Here is a 19,677-nt window from a genome sequence, read left to right on the forward strand (position 1 = left end):
TTACAATTTACTTCCATTATTTATTTTGCTTCCTTTTTTAGATATCCTTAGTTGAAGAAAAAGCAATGCACATGGTGAGCCAATCACACAAGGCTTCTATGTGCAGCAACCAATCGGCAGCTAGTGAGCATATCTAGATATGCTTTTCATCAAAGACTATCAAGAGAATAAAACAAAGTAGATAATATAAGTAAATTAGAAAGATGTTTAAAATTGCATTCTTTCTAAATCTTAAAAGAAAAAATGTGGGTGGCATGTCCCTTTTTTAATCTTTACAGAAATATTTTTGTTTTTGTGTTTTTAGTTTTCAGTTCAGTTATTGTCAAGACTCAAGTGCTTAATGGGAGGGAAGGTGATCACCTGAAAAATAAGGTGGTCGGCTAACCATTCACAATATATTTTTTGGTGGCGCAGGTGTTTAGGATTGCAACCTTATCTGAATGAGGGTATTCTCCCTTTTTCATATTAGGGGTCACATGTCACACTAGCACAAACCGGTTGTTATGAGCTCTATTAGAACCCATATTTCTTAGGGAAAACTGCACTTTTACTACTGCTGTAGATTTAAATTTTTACAGCAATTATTGAAATAACACAGGTACACTTTAAAGTTGTGTTGTTTTAGATGGGTTTTTTTGCAGGGTGGATTTGATTTGTCACGAAGACTTGCTTTAAATTATGGTTTCATTTTTATAACTTTTTCAGATTATTTTTCCAGTAATTTTTTTTTTTTTTTTTTTTTTTTAATGTATTTTAGTTATACACTATTAGAAATAGAGAAGTATGACGTATCATGTTTTTTAATAGGTTAATTATTCATAGAGCAGCTTTTTAGCTGTACTTTAGTGGAAGGAGAAAAAATAATTGCCTTCATAAAAAATGTAAAGTTTCTTTTAAAACCATAACCCTTAATAGGATTCCTCACCCTCCCTCCTCACACTTTGATCTTTGTGCTTATCTGTTCTACTCCAATCTTTTATTTAGCTTTTTTTGAAACTTAGTAAGGGGTTGATTTTACATATAATTTGGCGGCGCTATATAAATGATAATCGGGGAACAATTGGACTGTAAAGTCAGTGGAATGTTCTATCTCCGACAGCGTTAGTGTACTTCTATTATGTCATTTGCTTTGTTCTTTTGGCATTTGTTGAAAAGCATACCTAAGCAATGCACTATGGGGAGCTAGCTGCTGATTGGTGGTCGCACATATGCCTCTTGTGATTTGCTCACTATGTGTTCAGCTATCTTTCAATAGTGCATTTCTGCTACTTTAATGAAGGATACCAAGAGAATAAAGCAAATTTGATAACAGAAGTCGATCAGAAAGTTGTTTAAAATTGTTTGAGAATTTTTTTTTTTTCTTCTTTATAGGAGAGATGTAAAAACCATAAAATTGGAGGTGACCAATGTTATGCATCAGAAGAAGCTTTTGAATATTTTTGGTGTTATCAAGGGATTTGATGAACCAGGTAACAATAAATTAAGCAACTAAACCTATAAGATAAAGTTTCTTCAAGTCCTTAGCAAACACACCAGATCAGTGTCTCCCTTTTTATACAGATTTAAAGTCTTAGGCAAAGGGAAGAGTGTAAGCTTGTATTAAATAATGCTTTAACATGGATTAATAATCAAGGGCTGATTTTAAATGGACATTCAACTCACATTTTTATCTCCTCAAACAATAAGTTGTAATATACATTCATTATTTTGCTTATCTTTTCTGTGAAATACCTCTGGAAGTGTGTTTCCATCATAGTTGTAAAGGAACACTGTAAAACTTGCTTATTAATGTGTTTTGTAGAGGCTTATTAGAGCAGTTGAATACAAATTGCTTGTCTGTTTGTATTTCTTCTACTAGATACGACAAGTCCACAGATTCATCCTTACTTGTGGGATATTATCCTCCTGCTAACAGGAATTGGCAAAGAGCACCACAGCAGAGCTGTCTATATAGCTCCTCCCTTGACTCCACCCCCCAGTCATTCTCTTTGCCGTTACTAGTAATAGGAAGAGGTAAAGTGAGAGGTGATAAAATGATGCTTTTTATTTTCTTCAAGCAAGACTTTATTTTAAATGGTACCGGTGAGTGCTATTTTTCCTCAGGCAGCAGATGGATGAAGATGTCTGCCTGGAGGCTGATGATCTTGGCAGTTATCACTAAGATCCAGAGAAGTTCCCACAGAATGGCTGAGGAGTACTTTAGAAGCTTCAGTGTGGGAACGTTTTTTCATGCTACAAGCATTGAGGTATGTTCAGTCATTTTTTTTTTTTTCTGGAGATAATGTGGTATTTCAGAACTGACAGTATTCCCATAAGGGAAGGGGTAAGCAGTAATCCTACATGTGATAGAAGGTTATTACTGGGACCTGTGTGTTATGGGCTGGAAAATGGTTGACACTGATAACATAATGGTTTTTGTGCAATAACAATTTTATGTTTGGAGGGCAACTTAACGTTTTTTGTGTGCAAACGTTTTTGTCTTTTGATGGCACTGGAGGGTTCACATGGCTTTCAATATTAGGTTGGGTATATGGTAACCCACATGGCTAGGTTCTAGACCACTTTACAGCAGTTTTTACTAGGCAGTGAGACATCAATATAGATGGGCGGGGCCTAATTTTGCACCTCAGATGCGCATTTGAATTTCCTATGCAAGCAGCAAGCCTCCGCTCCGGTGGGCCTAAACTGAAAGATTTGGCCTAAACGAAGTGATAGTGAATTAACAGACCCCTGAGGGCAGGTAGGCGCCACAGCAGAGCTGTGGCGAGGTGCAGGGGGTTGATTGCTTACTTTCATAACGTTTTTGAGTAACGTTTTTTTCCATTAAGGGTTAAGCATACCTTGTGGTGCAATCTTAGCTGGCAAGATAAGACACACATATACTAAAATTGTGATAATTATAACATTTTAGAGCAGTTTTGGAAAAATTGTACGCTTTTTACTCTTAAAGGCGCAGTACCATTTTTCAGATTGTTGTTTTTTTTTCACTAAATAAAGTGTTTTCAAGACTGTTTGTGGTCATTACTAGTCAGTTTCAACATGTCTGACATTGAGGAAAGTCAATGTTCTATGTGTTTAGAAGCCATTGTGGAACCCCCACTTAAAATGTGTCCATGTACTGAAAGGGCCTTACATTGCAAAGAACATATTTTAGGTGATAAAAGTATGTCTCAGGATGATTCTCAGTCAGAAGAGAATCAGGTTATGCCATCCAATTCTCCCCAAGTGTCACAACCTTTAACACCCGCTCAAGCGACGCCTAGAACTTCTAGCGCGTCTAATTCTTTCACCCTGCAAGATATGGCTGCAGTTATGTCTACTACCCTTACAGAGGTATTATCTAAACTGCCAGGTTTACAGGGTAAGCACAGCAGGTCAGGTATTAGAGTAAATGCTGAGCCCTCTGATGCTTTATTGGCCATCTCCGATGCACCCTCAGTGTTATGATTTGGGGGTGGAGGAATTGCTGTCTGAGGGAGAGCTTTCAGACTCAGGAAAGATGTTCCCTCAAACAGACTCAGATGTGACGGCCTTTAAGTTTAAGCTTGAACACCTCCGCTTGTTACTCCGGGAGGTTTTAGCGACTCTGGATGATTGTGACCCTATTGTCATCCCACCAGAGAAATTGTGTAAAATGGATAAATATCTAGAGGTCCCTACTTACACTAATGTTTTTCCAGTCCCTAGAAGAATTTCGGACATTGTTACTAAGGAATGGGATAGACCAGGCATTCCGTTCTCTCCCCCTCCTACTTTTAAGAAAAGGTTTCCCATATCTGACACCATTCAGGATTCTTGGCAATCTGTCCCTAAGGTGAAGGGAGCTATTTCTACCCTGGCTAAGCGTACAACTATACCTAATGAGGACAGTTGTGCTTTCAAAGATCCTATGGATAAAAAAAATTAGAGGGTCTTCTAAAGAAATTGTTTATTCATCAGGGTTTTCTTCTACAACCTATAGCGTGCATTGTTCCAGTAACTACTGCAGCAGCTTTTTGGTTTGAGGCTCTAGAGGAGTCTCTTAAGGTTGAAACCCCATTAGATGATATTTTGGATAGAATTAAGGCTCTCAAGCTAGCTAATTCTTTTATTACCGATGCCGCTTTTCAAATGGCTAAATTAGCGGCAAAAAATGCAGGCTTTGCCATTCTAGCACGTAGAGCGTTATGGCTCAAGTCTTTTGTCTGCTGATGTGTCATCAAAATCTAAACTTTTAGCTATTCCTTTTAAAGGTAAGACGCTATTCGGGCCTGAACTAAAGGAAATAATTTCCGACATTACTGAAGGTAAAGGTCATGCCCTTCCTCAGGACAAGACTGTTTAAAATGAGGGCTAAACAAAATAATTTTCGTTCCTTTCGAAACTTTAAAGGTGGACCCTCTACTTCCTCCTCCGCCACAAAGCAGGAGGGGAATTTTGCACAATCCAAGTCAGTCTGGAGACCTAACCAGGCCTGGACTAAAGGTAAACAGGCCAAGAAGCCCGCTGCTGCTACCAAGACAGCATGAAGAGGCAGCCCCCGATCCGGGACCGAATCTAGTAGGAGGCAGACTTTCTCTCTTCGCTCAGGCAAGGGACTTCAGGATCCATGGGCCTTAGAAATCGTGACCCAGGGCAGGGATGCGCAATTCCTATAGCCCGACGCCCGGGACATGCAGTTCTGGGCGCAGGGCATGTGGTTTTTATTTTACATTTAGCCCTGCTGCGGGCAAACAGACTGCAGCAGGGCTAAAGCTTTTTTTTTTTTTTTTTTTTTTCTTAGCACACCGCCGTTTCAGCGTCGCAAGTGTCTCTCATCTCAGCTCCTCCCTGCTAGTTCCCACGTGCTGTGTTGAAGTGCAGTGGAGGCGAGCGATTATGATTTCTGTCAGCGCTAAATTGTTGGGCTAATTTCTTAGTGAGCGTGCTGTTACTATGGAAGGCTCAGCTTGGTTTCTGCTTTAGTGCTCCTGCGCTGCTGTTAGTTCATCTGTGAGCTGGAGGGGAGTGCGCTGCTGTTCGTTCATCTGTGAGCTGGATGGGGTACGTTTTGAAATACATAAATATTTGTATGATCTAACTTACATTTTTTTACACAGCTGAACTTTGATGTTTTACTTTGAGGTTTTCCAGCGTTTTCTGTTACCAAACGCTGGAAAACCTCAAAGTGAAACAGCACGCAAAGTTCAGCTGTGTAAAAAAATTTAAGTAAGATCATACAAATATTTATGTATTTCGATAATAAAATCTGCATTCTTCTCTGAAATTGCTGATGATCCAATCTCAGAAATAGTATGTTGCATTCCACTTTGTGCGCTATGAACTATAACAACTGCAAGTCGGTTCCTCCTAACCTCTGAGTCTGCGTGCCTGCCTTCACATATCTGATCACAGTGGCTGCACTGCTTGCCTTTTAACCCCCATCCTATGGCTAACAAAGATCGCTGCAATGTAATTCTGTGCACAATACTGCAGCTATTTTTGAAGCCATGGGGTTAACATCTGCTTTAAGAAGCTGTGGAGGAGGGTTGCTCAGCGCACACAGTACTTAACTGCTGAGCCTTTTCAGTGTGGGAGGGAGACGGGAGTGTCAGAGTGCCTACTTCCTACAAGCCTGCTGAGGCTTGATTTATAGTACAACAGCCCTCACTTCAAATAAACAGTGTCGGTGGAATGGTGATGATCTTATCAAATAGCTTAGATGTTGATGTTACCGTGTGTAGACTTTTTTTTTTTTGCTGTTATACCAGTGATTTAAAAAAGGCTACAAAAGTTTAAAATGAGCGTTTTGGAAATGTGATGTAACTTGTGTGTTTAGTGTCTAGTGTGCTTTAACACGTGTCATTTTTTATTACTTGCACATCTGTCACATAGTGAAAGCAATGGTTTTCAGTTCAGTCTTGCTTTGGAAATAATTATGTATATATGTTCATACCCCAATAATTGAACTTAACAGAACATACCAGTTATCATAAGGGTAGAATCACTGAGCCTGTGGGTAGGTAAAAGTATACAACGTAATAACTTAGTTACTTGTCAAACTGTGATTCCAAATTGAGATGGATTTGAACAGTTCAGTGTGTATCACACAAGAAGTAGTAAAATATCAATGTTAGATCAGGGTCAAAAAGCCCCGCAGGTGCTAGGTATAACAAAGGCAAACACTCCCAGCACAGCAGAATATCCAATGGAAGTCAATTGACACACACATTGAAATATACGGTAGGAATTTGCAAAACTGAATGCGAGCAACCAGGTGCTCAGACAGCCTGTGGCTGTACGTTCCTTAACGCTCCAAAGTGTGTCTGTCAGGTTTCAATTCCACATGACTCCTAGCAACTTGCTTCAAGGTTCCGATGTTCCGCTGTGTGCATCCATTCACCGGAAGTGCAGAGGGAGGATAGTGAAGGGGGGTGTGTCCAAGGTAACCCCACAAGAGCCGTAGTAAACCTTAGCTGTCACCGCTCCAAAACAAGCAAGATACCTTAGCTCTCTTAGGTCCTGGATTTTCAGGCAATGCAGATATGAAGAAAAGATGAGCAATCCAAGACGCATTTTTAAAAACAGTTCCTTTATTCAAAAATTGTTAAAAGGTTCCAGGAGGGTCCGTGATCAAATTAGTGAAGCAGCACAGGCAAACTGAAGGCTAACATGTTTCGGCTATACAGCCGTAATCATAGCTAATTCAGTATACCTGTGGTGCCTATTTAAAAGCAAACCTAGAGGATAATTGGCTTAAAAAACAGCCTGTTTTTAACCCAGGTTTGTTTGGCTTTGTTCTTTTTCCTATTTTTTCTTTATCTTTTTCATCTTTTTCTTTTTATCTTTTCTTTTTCTGGTGTTTATTTGAACAACATGTTATGTATATACTTATTGGGTTATTTAGTTACCCATATGCAGGTAATTTACTATGAAGGGTTAACCCTTGATGTTATGTGACTGCATAGGCATTGGCTGTTTTGTAAGCCAATTATCCTCTAGGTTTGCTTTTAAATAGGCACCACAGGTATACTGAATTAGCTATGATTACGGCTGTATAGCCGAAACATGTCAGCCTTCAGTTTGCCTGTGCTGCTTCACTAATTTGATCACGGACCCTCCTGGAACCTTTTAACAATTTTTGAATAAAGGAACGGTTTTTAAATGTCTTGGATTGCTCATCTTTTTATATATATATATATATATATATCTATATATATATATCTCCATCTCCTGTCACGGTTTGTAAAGCTTTTACTCCTGAATTTAAGAAGTTAAAGGAATAACCTAGTCAAAATGAAACATTCATGATACAGATATAGCAGGCAATTTTAAAGGGACAGTCTACTCCAGAATTGTTATTGTTTAAAAAGATAGCTAATCCCTTTATTACCCATTCCCCAGATTTACATAACCAACACGATTATATCATCTAGTGTAACCAAGCATTTCAATGCATATAAATAGCCTCAAGAGGTTGTCTCCGTTAAGTTTAGTTATTATTTTTTTTTTTTTTTATAAAGTAAGCTACAATTCTCATTTGGAAATCTGTTCGGTTTAATCTCACTACCTACTTGCATTTGTTGATTGCATTTAATTAAGTATTTTTAGGTCTGTCTCCTAAGTTGTTATCAATAAAAACCTTATTTATGTACAGTTTTGGTTCAAATTATTTTGCTAATCAGGACAAGTAGATTGGGCTCCTGCTTTAGTCCCTTGGACAAGTAGTTTTTTTTTTTTTAAATTTCCACACCCCTGCCCAGGGGTATCGACTAGAATTCAAGGATTTTCTCCCAAGAGGGAGATTTCATCTTTCACGTTTGTCTGTAGACCAGACAAAAAGAGAGGCGTTCTTACGCTGTGTAGAAGACGTATATACAATGGGTGTAATCTTCCCAGTTCCAAAACTAGAACAGGGGCAGGGGTTTTACTCAAATCTGTTCGTGGTTTCCAAAAAAGAGGGAACTTTCAGACCGATTTTTAGATCTCAAATGCCTAAACAAATTTCTCAGTCCCATCGTTTAAGATGGAGACCATACGAACAATTTTACCAATGATCCAGGAGGGTCAATATATGACCACCGTGGATTTGAAGGATGCGTATCTTCACATTCCTATCCACAAAGATCACCAGTTTCTCAGGTTCGCCTTCCTGGACAAACACTACCAGTTTGTGGCCCTTCCTTTAGGGTTGGCCACAGCTCCCAGAATCTTCACAAAGGTGCTAGGGTCCCTACTGGCGGTTCTAAGGCCGCGGGGCATAACAGTGGCGCCCTATCTGGACGATATTTTGATTCAGGCATCAACTTACCATCTAGCCAAATCTCACACGGATATCGTGTTGGCTTTTCTAAGAACTCACGGGTGGAAGGTGAACATACAAAAGAGTTCACTAGTTCCACTGACAAGAGTTCCATTCCTAGGAACTCTGATAGACTCGGTAGACATGAGAATTTTTCTGACAGAGGTCAAAGATCCTAACTTCTTGCCGAGCACTTCATTCCATTCCTCAGCCATCAGTGGCGCAGTGTATGGAGGTCATTGGGTTAATGGTAGCAGCAATGGACATCGTTCAGTTTGCCCGCTTACATCTCAGACCACTGCAGCTGTGCATGCTCAGACAGTGGAATGGGGATTATGCGGATTTATCTCCTCGGATAAATCTGGATCTAGAGACCAGAGACTCTCCTTTGGTGGTTGTCACAGGATCATCTGTCCCAGGGAATGTGCTTCCGCAGGCCAGCATGGGTCATAGTGACGGACGCCAGCCTCTTGGGCTGGGGTGCAGTCTGGAATTCCCTGAAGGCTCAGGGTATTTGGACTCAGGAGTCGTCCCTACTACCAATAAATATTCTGGAACTGAGAGCAATATTCAACGCGCTTCAAGCGTGGCCTCAGTTGGCTTTGGCCAAATTCATAAGCTTCCAGTCGGACAATATCACGACTGTAGCATATATCAATCATCAAGCGGGAACAAAGAGTTCTCTAGCGATGATAGAAGTTTCCAAGATAATTCGATGGGCAGAGACTCACTCTTGCCATCTATCAGCAATCTACATCCCAGGAGTAGAGAACTGGGAAGCGGATTTTCTAAGTAGTCAGACTTTTCACCCGGGGGAGTGGGAGCTCCATCCGGAGGTGTTTGCGGCATTGATTTGTCAATGGGGCACACCGGAATTGGATCTGGTGGCATCTCGTCAGAATGCCAAACTTCCTTGTTACAAGTCCAGATCAAGGGATCCCCAAGCAGTACTGATAGATGCTCTAGCAGTACCTTGGTCGTTCAACCTGGCTTATGTGTTTCCTCCTTTTCCTCTCCTACCTCGTCTGATTGCCAGAATCAAACAGGAGAGGGCTTTGGTAATCCTGATAGCGCCTGGGTCGCCACGCAGGACTTGGTATGCAGATCTAGTGGAAATGTCATCTCTGCCACCGTGGAAACTGCCACTGAGACAGGACCTTCTAATCCAAGGTCCGTTCCAACATCCAAATCAAAATTCTCTGCAGCTGACTGCCTGGAGATTGAACGCTTGATTTTATCTAAGCGTGGATTCTCGGAGCCAGTCATTGATACCTTGATTCAGGCTCGCAAGCCTGTCACTAGGAAAATTTACCATAAGATATGGCGTAAATATCTTTCTTGGTGCGAATCCAAGGGCTACTCATGGGGTAGGGTTAGGATTCCTAGGATTTTGTCCTTTCTCCAAGAAGGATTGGAGAAGGAATTATCAGCTAGTTCCTTTTTAAAGGGACAAATTTCTGCTTTGTCAATTTTACTACACAGACGTCTGGCGGATGTCCCAGACGTTCAGTCTTTTTGTCAGGCTTTAGTCAGAATCAAGCCTGTGTTTAAACCTGTTGCTCCGCTATGGAGTTTGAATTTAGTTCTCAATGTTCTTCAAGGGGTTCTGTTTGAGCCCATGCATTCCATAGATATTAAGCTTTTATCTTGGAAAGTTTTGTTTTTAGTTGCTATCTCTTCTGCTCGAAGAGTTTCTGAGCTTTCTGCGTTACAATGTGACTCGCCTTATCTTATATTCCATTCTGATAAGGTGGTTTTGCGTTCTAAACCTGGATTCCTTCCCAAGGTTGTTTCGAATAAGAATATTAATCAGTAAATAATTGTTCCTCCTTTGTGTCCTAATCCTCCTAAGAAGGAGCGTCTGTTACATAACTTGGACGTGGTTCGTGCCTTGAAGTTTTACTTACAAGTGACCAAGGATTTCCGTCAAACATCTTCTCTATTTGTTGTCTATTCTGGAAAGCGTCGGGGTCAAAAAGCTACGGCTACCTCTTTCTTTTTGGCTGAAAAGCATCATCCGTTTGGTATACGAGACTGCTGGACAGCAGCCTCCTGAAAAAATTACAGCTCATTCTACTAGAGCGGTGGCTTCCACATGGGCCTTTAAAAACTATGCTTCTGTTGAACAGATTTGTAAGGCTGCGACTTGGTCCTCCCTTCATACCTTTTCCAAATTTGCTTCTTCTGAGGCTATTTTTGGGAGAAAAGTTCTTCAAGCAGTGATGCCTTCTGTTTAGGTATCTGTCTTGTCCCTCCCGTTCACCCGTGTCCTGTTGCTTTGGTATTGTATACCACAAGTAAGGATGAATCAGTGGACTCGTATCTAGTAGAAGAAAAGGAAATTTATGCTTACCTGATAAATTGATTTCTTCTACGATACGACGAGTCCACGGCCCTCCCTGTCATTTTTAGACAGATTATATTTTTGTTTTCAAACTTCAGTCACCTCTGCACCTTTTTTAGTTTCTCCTTTTTCTTCCTATACCTTCGGTCGAATGACTGGGGGGTGGAGTCAAGGGAGGAGCTATATAGACAGCTCTGCTGTGGTGCTCTTTGCCACTTCCTGTTAGCAGGAGGATATCCCACAATTAAGGATGAATCCGTGGACTTGTCGTATCGTAGAAGAAATCAATTTATCAGGTAAACATAAATTTTCCTTTTTTTGCAAATTGTAATTGCATCCAATTGTTCTAAAGAACATGTCCATTCAAATGGACCGAGCCTGTAGGAACAGCAGTTCCACTGTTTATGAATAAAAGGTCAATAGCAAGGAACAATTTTCAGTGCATTTGTTACTATGGAGCTGGTATACAAAGTCATTGATCATCCTTGTCTAATCTAGTAACAAGTCTGGCTTTTTGTAAACCATTTAAAGTTTGAATGAAAGTATACTACATTTAAAAACGCCTAAATTTAAAAAAAAAATAATCTCCTTTCTATCTCGCTCTCCTTTCTATCCTCTATTCAATGCATTAAGCAATGATCCTTTTTTTTTTTTTTTTTTTTTTTTTTTTTTTAATAAATATACATTTATAAGATGACAAGCTTTCGGAAGAATGTCTTCCTTTATCAAGTCTGGAGCAATACCGAACAATTTGATGGAATTTACAAATTATATCTTAAAACATAGAACATGGCTACTCCAATCAAAAAAAAAAAAAAAAAAAAAATATATATATTATAATATTTGCAAGATGTTAGGCAACGGCAAATGTGCATATATAGAGGAGTTTAAACTGTATTTGTATTAATGGTTTTTTTTAAAGTAGTTTTTTATTTGTAGTATCTGTTTGACACTGAATTGCTCACTTGCCGCACTGTATCTTTCAGATCGCTATGTTGTAGTTGGTGCACAGAGGGATGCTTGGGGACCTGGTGCAGTCAAATCTGCTGTAGGAACATCCATACTTCTTGAACTTGCTCGTGCATTATCAAGAATGGTTGCATCCGGTAACTGTCATTCTCTAAAGCTCAAGAGTTCTGTCTTCTGTTTGTCTAAATTGTAATACAGCTTGTTTTTCCATAGATCCTGTCACCTCCACAGTGAACATCCTTTATAAATAGATATTAGATTAAAAAAAAAATTAAAGGTCAGTATCAAATAATACTCTTAAAAACAGGGGGACTTTAATTCATTAAAGTTTACAAAGATATATATATATATATATATATATATATATATATATATATATATATATATATATATATATATATATATATATATATATATATATATATATATAAAATAATCTATCCATATCCCCCGGCTTCCTCCAATCGTTGTGTGCCCCCTTTGGTGTCCAGCTCATGGGACAACAAAATGATTGGAGGAAGCCGGATTAGTAATCGATATGCTAAAGAAAGCAGGAGATATGGGTGGCGGATCGGTGTTATGTTTACCATAATGCAAAGGTACGTATTTACAAAAAGATGCTGGTTTTTTTTTTTTTTTTTTTTTGCTTTTTTAAACTCAAATGAATTAAAGTTCCCCTGTGTTTAGGAGTGTTTGGTACTAGTCTTAAAGTCATTAAAGTTTACATTCACTTTAATTTCAGCTAGTCCAGAAACACTTTAATTATTCCATTTTAACATGTTCCTGGTTCTGAACGTCACCTTCCCCCTACACCATGCAGGAAATTTTAAAGGACCACTAAAGTCCAAATTAAACTTTCATGATTCAGTTAGAGCACTCAATTGCAAACAACTTTCCATTATTTCTTTTTATTTTTTTATATGCACAGAGGCACCAGCAACTGATCGTATGCAGGATTCACAGAATATACATATATGCTTTTTGTGATTGGCTAATAGCTGTCATGTAATGCAGTGGGAAGGAAAATAAAACTAGTTTTCTTCATAAATAGAAAGAGTCCACAGCTGCAATCATTTATTTTTGGGAAATAAGAACCTGGCCACCAGGAGGAGGCAAAGACCCACTCGTGCCAAAGGCTTAAATACTCCTCCCCCCAGAGGTTGGCAGAGAAGTGATCAGAAGTTTATCTCTTATGGAGGGTAGTATTCTTCGACATGGGGTGGGAGTTTTAAGTAATCCTATTAGTCTCTCAGTGAGGGCCTGAGTGAAAGTAAGAGTCCAGAGATGCAGGGAGAGTCTTTCTGCAAAACCATCCCAACTCATGTTCACAGCTCCTCAAGCAATCGACGTTGTCAAACTTCGCTTTGCTGCCTGCTTTCTTCTCTCAAGTCCATGGCGGAGGCACTGCTACTATCAGTCACACTTGAAGGGCCGTGTTCCTGTTCCACGGTGTAGATTCCGGTAAGATCATTTCATTTTACTTCATCAGAATGTACTGTAACTCATTTGTTTCCTGTAAGGTGCTTTCTTGTGGGACCTATTAAAAAAAAAAAAAATATAGGGTCTGTGAGACTCCTTTGGTATCTTGGATTAAACGGTTAATATCTCCTGGGGGGGGGATTATTGAGCGGGGGGGGGGGAGTTAATCATGTTTATGTGATTCAATCTGCTTTTGTGTAGTGTTAACTGGGCTTCTGGCTTGGAACATAAAGGCCTTTGGAAGTGACATGTCCTTATGGTTGGGCGTGCTTTTTTTGGACTGTACGGTTTACCTTGTGACTGGGCGTGTTTACGATCTGGTCTTCCATTCCTGACAGTGTGGCATCGGAAAAATTCTAGTTTGCCAGTGTCTGGTTCATAGGAGGTGGTGAGTGCCCCATCCATTGTGGGTGTCGTTTTTAGATTTTGTTTTCTTATAGTCCATATTATATTCTCTATCCAGTTATGGAGGATTCTGATGCGGAGACTGTTCAAATGTCAGATTATTCGACTTGTGAAGAATGCGAATTGGCTCCGTTGACACATGTCAATCAGGTATGTTCTGTTTGCCTTATTAGAGCGCCTTGTTCCTCGTGCCCCCCGCCCCCCCCCCCCGGAGGTAGCAGCACGTTTTTCACTTTCACATATTTTTGGCGATCATGCGACTACTTAGTCCAGATGTTTATTTGCATTTGTGTTCGTGCCCTATTGTCCCAGGTCTCCCCGCCTTAAGCGGTCCTATGCAGTTCCCTGCAGGTGTAGCTGTCCCTGAGTGTTGTGCGTTTTGTTACAGAATAGCGCGCCTTCGCGTTTTACTCCCACATTTTGAGTTATTAGAGGACCCTACGGGAATCCGCAGTATTCTACTTCGAATTGCTCACCTCATTAGACATGAGGGGATGACGTAATCTCCCGATTGTTGGTTTGAGATCCTTCCCAGTTTTGTTCAGGGTTCCGTTTGGCTGGTCCTGCGGGTATGTCTGTTCTTGGGCCTTATCCTAACTGATATAAGGCAACCCGTAGGTTGTCTTATTTTTGATTGTTTCCTTTGGGAACTTTCTCTGGGATTGATCCTTGCTGTTTACTTCTGCGGAAGTTTATGGGACACGCTAGTCCTTTGTTTGTCTGTTATTCTCTTCCCCTCTGAGGGAGGATTTAGGCAGCTTGACAGTTATGACCCTGTCTGCAGGCTGGTCCTGCTCGGGTTCGTGGCTTGTTCAGCCATGTGGAGTCTGTTCTGGCTGGGCTGGTTGAGGTGCCTTAGTGTTCACTTTATTATTTGTGTTGTCTTGATTTTATTACAAGTTTCAGCTAAGCATTCTTAAGAGTCCGCGAGGCAGGAAGGATGTTTTAGTCCTTAATTAGCCTTCAAGCTGGTTGACTGGGTCAGTGGAGTTCTGCTGCATCACTCTTAATTCCGATACTCTTGGAACCTAGAGTGTTCTTCCTCACGTGGGAGGATTGGGGGCTTAGTGCCTCCTTACTGCTGTTTTGGGCGGTTTGGCCTTTCTGGGGCTCAGGGAAATTGTCCTTTTGAACTTGTTCCTTTTTGAGGACATTGGGGTCTCCTTTGAGCTCTGCTTGGGGTTCTTCCCCGGAGCTGGGGATGATCCCCATCCTTTTTTTATCATTTGATCCTCTGACTCGTATTGGATGTGATGTGTAGACTAGCCTTGCTCAAGTGACATTGTTCTCTAGGTATCCCCTTGCTTTGGACGTCTTGTGGCGAATCGAATGCCTATGGGCTCTAGTGTCTTGGTTTGAGATGCTTTATCTCCTTTGGAGTGTTGAACTCTTCCTTGGGTTGGGACTTACAATGTGTTCTCGTTATCCGGGTTATTCTGGATATTGCATTGATATCTCCCTGTGGGTTTTTTTTTTTTTTTTTTTTTATCAGACGGGGTGTTCGAGTTTCTGGGATAGTGTTTGTTTTTAAACAATTGGGGGCTCAGACCTGTCTTCGCCCTGCTTTGTGGTTCTGCAGGCAAAGGGTTTGCAGGGTATCCGCTGCAGCTATTGCACCTCGTCTGTGTGCTAGCAGGCTTTTGTCTAAGGGGATTCCTTCCAAGTTCATCTGTGTTGGAGATTTATCTTTTGTTCAGCTTGTGGGCAGGTGCTCTGTATTTAATGGCCCCTTTTTCTTAGGGGTGTTTGTTCTCCTCCTTGGGGAGGTGTGGTCCTTGCCTTAGGGCTTCTCCTGGATTCAGAAGGTGGAACAGAGGATTAACCTATGTTAAAGGGAGACATGATCTCTGGGTTGTTCAGTTCTATCTGGAGCCTTGCTGACTCTGCATTGAGACTATGTTGGACTTGTTTTTGCTAGATTTGGGTCTTCGGCCTTGTCAACTGCCTCTAAGGAGTTTCGGGTGGGCACCCGAGCTCTGTTGGAATGGCTGGGGCCATTCTGCTCTTTTGGGAGCTGGTGTTGGGGTTCTTTTGTTCCCCTGTTTTCAGACCTGCCGACGCTTGGGCTGGCCCGGCTTGGAGTAGGTTCTGAGATTGTTGTTAATCTTTGGGGGTGCAGTGGGCCTTGTTGAGGTTCTGTGCTTCTCCCTTTTTGAGACCTATTTGTTGGTCTGGCGGCTTGGATTGCCTGGAGTGTGCTCTCTGTCTTGTGAGGTTTTTTTTTTCTGATTTCTCGTTTGGCTGCTTTTTAGTATTAGTATTAGTATTTCTTTCTGTCATCCTGATGATGACTGCGTGTTCTTGACACTGGTGTTTACCTCGTCTGGGTCTGCTACACCGTATTATGTATTGAATACTTCAGTATTCTAAGTTCTGAGGACTCTGTCTTCAGTTGTCTTTCGGTGCTTTTGCACGATGTTAAGGAGAGAGTTTTTTGTTTTTGTGTTTTTTTTTTTTTTTTTGTTTTCTGTTCTGATGCCCGGTCCTAATCCTTGTGGTTTTTGTTTGGTCTGGGCGTTGCGTCTTGTTTGTCAGGACCCATTTGGGTCTTTGTGAGCTGGGCTCGTAAAGGGAGTTTTCTTTTAAGGAATTTTTGGTGACCTTTCGGTTTCCTTTTGGTTCTCCTTGCCTTATCCCTTTGGGAGTTTTGGGCTGGTGTTCCTTTCGCTAGTGAGGGGTGTGTGGTTGGAGACCGACTGCTGGGCGACGGTGTCTCCTGGAGGACTGTTGGCTCAGTTGAGTCTGATTTTGTAGTCTCTAGCAAGGCTTCTGGGCTATCTGCAGGTCAGTGTCCTTGGGGCCTTTTTTTCTTTTCAATGTTTCTCAGCTTCGGACGAAGCAGGGTTTTGTTGGGTAGTGGTTTCAGGTCTGGTGCCTTCAGAATGGGCCCGCTCTTGTTCCCTCCCGTTTTGGCATTCCATGTCCTCTATATAGCTTGGGTATTGTTTTCCCAAAAGTAATGAATGCAGCTGTGGACTCTTTACATTTATGACTAAAAACTTAAATTATGCTTACCTGATTTTATTTTCTTCAGATGGAGTGTCCACAGCTCCCCACCTGTATTTTATGTGGGGCGTCTGTAATTTTTATTCTTCTGTTTCCTTGTTCCTCGGCAAAATGACTGTGGGAGGAGTATTTTAAGCCTTTGGCTGGGTTGTCTTTGCCTCCTCCTGGTGGCCAGGTTCTTATTTCTCAAAAGTAATGAATGCAGCTGTAGATTCTTTCCATCTGAAGAAAATAAAATTATCAGGTAAGCATAATTTAAGGTTTTTTTCTTTCTTTTTGTGATCCTTCAATTTTAACTTGTAGCTTTCAAACCTGTACGATTTGGCTTTATTTTAATTGCTGGTAACCTTTATATGCATAGAGTAATGGTAGATTTGCATACCTCCTTTTAATTGTGAACATCGTTTCCCCCCCGCCCCCCTCCACTAATAGATGGCTTCAGGCCTCGACGAAGCATTGTGTTCGCAAGCTGGAGTGCTGGTGAATTTGGAGCAGTTGGTGCTACAGAGTGGCAGGAGGTAGGTTTGGGTATATTTTTAAAAAGGCATTTAAACAGAAATTAGATGCAGTGTTAAAATGCAGCTTTTTGACAAATAATTTTATGCTCAGCACACAAGGTGTTTTTCTCCTGTTAAGTGTGGTCAGTCCACGGGTCATCATTACTTCTGGGATATTAACTCCTCCCCAACAGGAAGTGCAAGAGGATTCACCCAGCAAAGCTGTCATATAGCTCCTCCCCTCTACGTTACACCCAGTCATTCTCTTGCACCCAACTAATAGATAGGATGTGTGAGAGGACTGTGGTGATTATACTTAGTTTTATACCTTCAATCAAAAGTTTGTTATTTTATAACAGCACCGGAGTGTGTTGTTCCTTCTCTGGTAGAATTTGAAGAAGAATCTACCTGAGTTTTTTGTATGATTTTAGCCGGCGTAGTTAAGATCATATTGCTGTTCTCGGCCATCTGAGGAGTGAGGTAAACTTCAGATCAGGGGACAGCGGGCAGGTTATTATTTTCTGACAATGGAATTGACTGAGAAAATTCTGCCATACCGATATAATGTAAGCTCAGCCTTAAATGCAGTAGTAGCAACTGGTATCAGGCTGTCATGTATGTATATTTACACTTCAGTATTCTGGGGAATGGCACTTCACTGGGATAATACTGTATGCATAAGACTTTAGCCTAATTTGCAGTGACTAGCAACAGGCTTTCTAATGACATTTCATTTATTTGATGTTAAACGTTTTTGCTGGCATGTTAAATAGTTTAATTTTCTGAGGTACTGGGTGAAAAAATGTTTTGGGCACTGTTTTTTCCACTTGGCAGTCGTTTTATTTAATTTAAGACAGTTTACTGATCTCCCTCACTGTTGTGTGTGAGGGGGAGGGGCCTATTTTGGCGCTTTTGCTACGCATCAAAAAATTCAGTCAGAAGTCTCTTGTCTTCCCTGCATGATCCGGTTCGTCTCTACAGAGCTCAGGGGTCTTCAAAACTTATTTTGAGGGAGGTAATCACTCACAGCAGAGCTGTGGGATTGTGACTGACTGTGATAAAAAACGTTTATTTCTGTACTTTTTTTCTGCTATTCAGGGTTAGTTATCCATTACTAATGGGGGCAATCCTTTGCTAAAATTGTGTTTTTACCGGAAAGAATTTGATGTTATAGTTTCTCAAGTTTATTATTTCTCAACTGTCATAACTTTTTTCTGTGCTTCTTAAAGGCACAGTACGTTGTCATATTATTTGTAAATTGCTTTGAAAAGTATTTCCAAGTTGCTAGTTTAATTGCTAGTGTGTTAAACATGTCTGATTCAGAGGAATATCTCTGTGCTATATGTGCTAAAGCCAAAGTGGAGCCCAATAGAAATTTATGTACTAATTGCATTGATGCTACTTTAAATAAAAGTCAATCTGTACAAATTGAACATATTTCACCAAACAACGAGGGGAGAGTTATGCCGTCTAACTCGCCTCACGTGTCAGTACCTGCATCTCCCGCTCGGGAGGTGCGTGATATTGTAGCGCCGAGTACATCAGGGCGGCCATTACAAATCACATTACAGGATATGGCTAATGTTATGACTGAAGTTTTGGCTAAATTACCAGAACTAAGAGGTAAGCGTGATCACTCTGGGGTGAGAACAGAGTGCGCTGTTGATAATAGGGCCATGTCTGATACTGCGTCACAGTATGCTGAACATGAGGACGGAGAGCTTCAATCTGCAGGTGACGGTTCTGATCCCAATAGAATGGATTCAGACATTTCTAATTTTAAGTTTAAACTCGAAAACCTCCGTGTACTGTTAGGGGAGGTATTAGCAGCTCTGAATGATTGTAACACCGTTGCAATCCCAGAGAAATTATGTAGGCTGGATAGATACTATGCGGTACCGGCGAGTACTGACGTATTTCCTATACCTAAGAGGCTTACAGAGATAATTACTAAGGAGTGGGATAGGCCCGGTGTACCCTTTTCCCCCCCTCCTGTGTTTAGAAAAATGTTTCCAATAGACGCCACCACTCGGGACTTATGGCAGACGGTCCCTAAGGTGGAGGGAGCGGTTTCTACTCTGGCTAAGCGTACCACTATCCCGGTGGAGGATAGCTGTGCCTTTTCAGATCCAATGGATAAAAAGTTAGAGGGTTACCTTAAGAAAATGTTTGTTCAACAAGGTTTTATATTGCAACCTCTTGCATGTATTGCGTCTGTCACGGCCGCGGCCGCTTTTTGGTCCGAGTCCCTGGAAGAGACTCTTGACTCAATAACTATAGATGAGATCTCAAACAAGCTTAAGACACTTAAGCTAGCTAATTCATTTATTTCGGATGCCGTAGTACATTTAACTAAACTTACGGCTAAGAATTCCGGATTCGCCATTCAGGCACGCAGAGCACTGTGGCTAAAATCCTGGTCAGCTGACGTTACTTCTAAATCTAAATTACTTAACATACCTTTCAAAGGGCAGACCTTATTCGGGCCCGGGTTGAAAGAAATTATCGCTGACATTACAGGAGGTAAGGGCCATGCCCTGCCTCAAGACAGAGCCAAACCTAAGGCTAGACAGTCTAATTTTCGTTCCTTTCGTAATTTCAAAGCAGGAGCAGCATCAACTTCCTCTGCACCAAAACAGGAAGGAGCTGTTGCTCGCTACAGACAAGGCTGGAGACCTAACCAGTCCTGGAACAAGGGCAAGCAGGCCAGGAAACCT

The 19,677-nt window shown here is 41.0% G+C and overlaps 1 protein-coding gene across 1 annotated transcript; it reads left to right on the plus strand.

The window, feature by feature from the left end:
• Window positions 1-1,329: 1,329 nt before the first annotated feature.
• Window positions 1,330-17,114, plus strand: LOC128643344 (transferrin receptor protein 1-like). The gene is made up of 3 exons (XM_053696274.1): window positions 1,330-1,469; window positions 11,591-11,710; window positions 16,896-17,114. Exons 1-3 carry the CDS (start codon window positions 1,412-1,414, stop codon window positions 17,024-17,026), a joined length of 309 nt encoding a protein of 102 aa, XP_053552249.1. The 5' UTR covers window positions 1,330-1,411; the 3' UTR covers window positions 17,027-17,114.
• Window positions 17,115-19,677: the final 2,563 nt, after the last annotated feature.

The sequence above is a fragment of the Bombina bombina genome, unplaced genomic scaffold (genome assembly GCF_027579735.1).
Source record: "Bombina bombina isolate aBomBom1 unplaced genomic scaffold, aBomBom1.pri scaffold_2631, whole genome shotgun sequence".
NCBI lineage: Eukaryota > Metazoa > Chordata > Amphibia > Anura > Bombinatoridae > Bombina > Bombina bombina.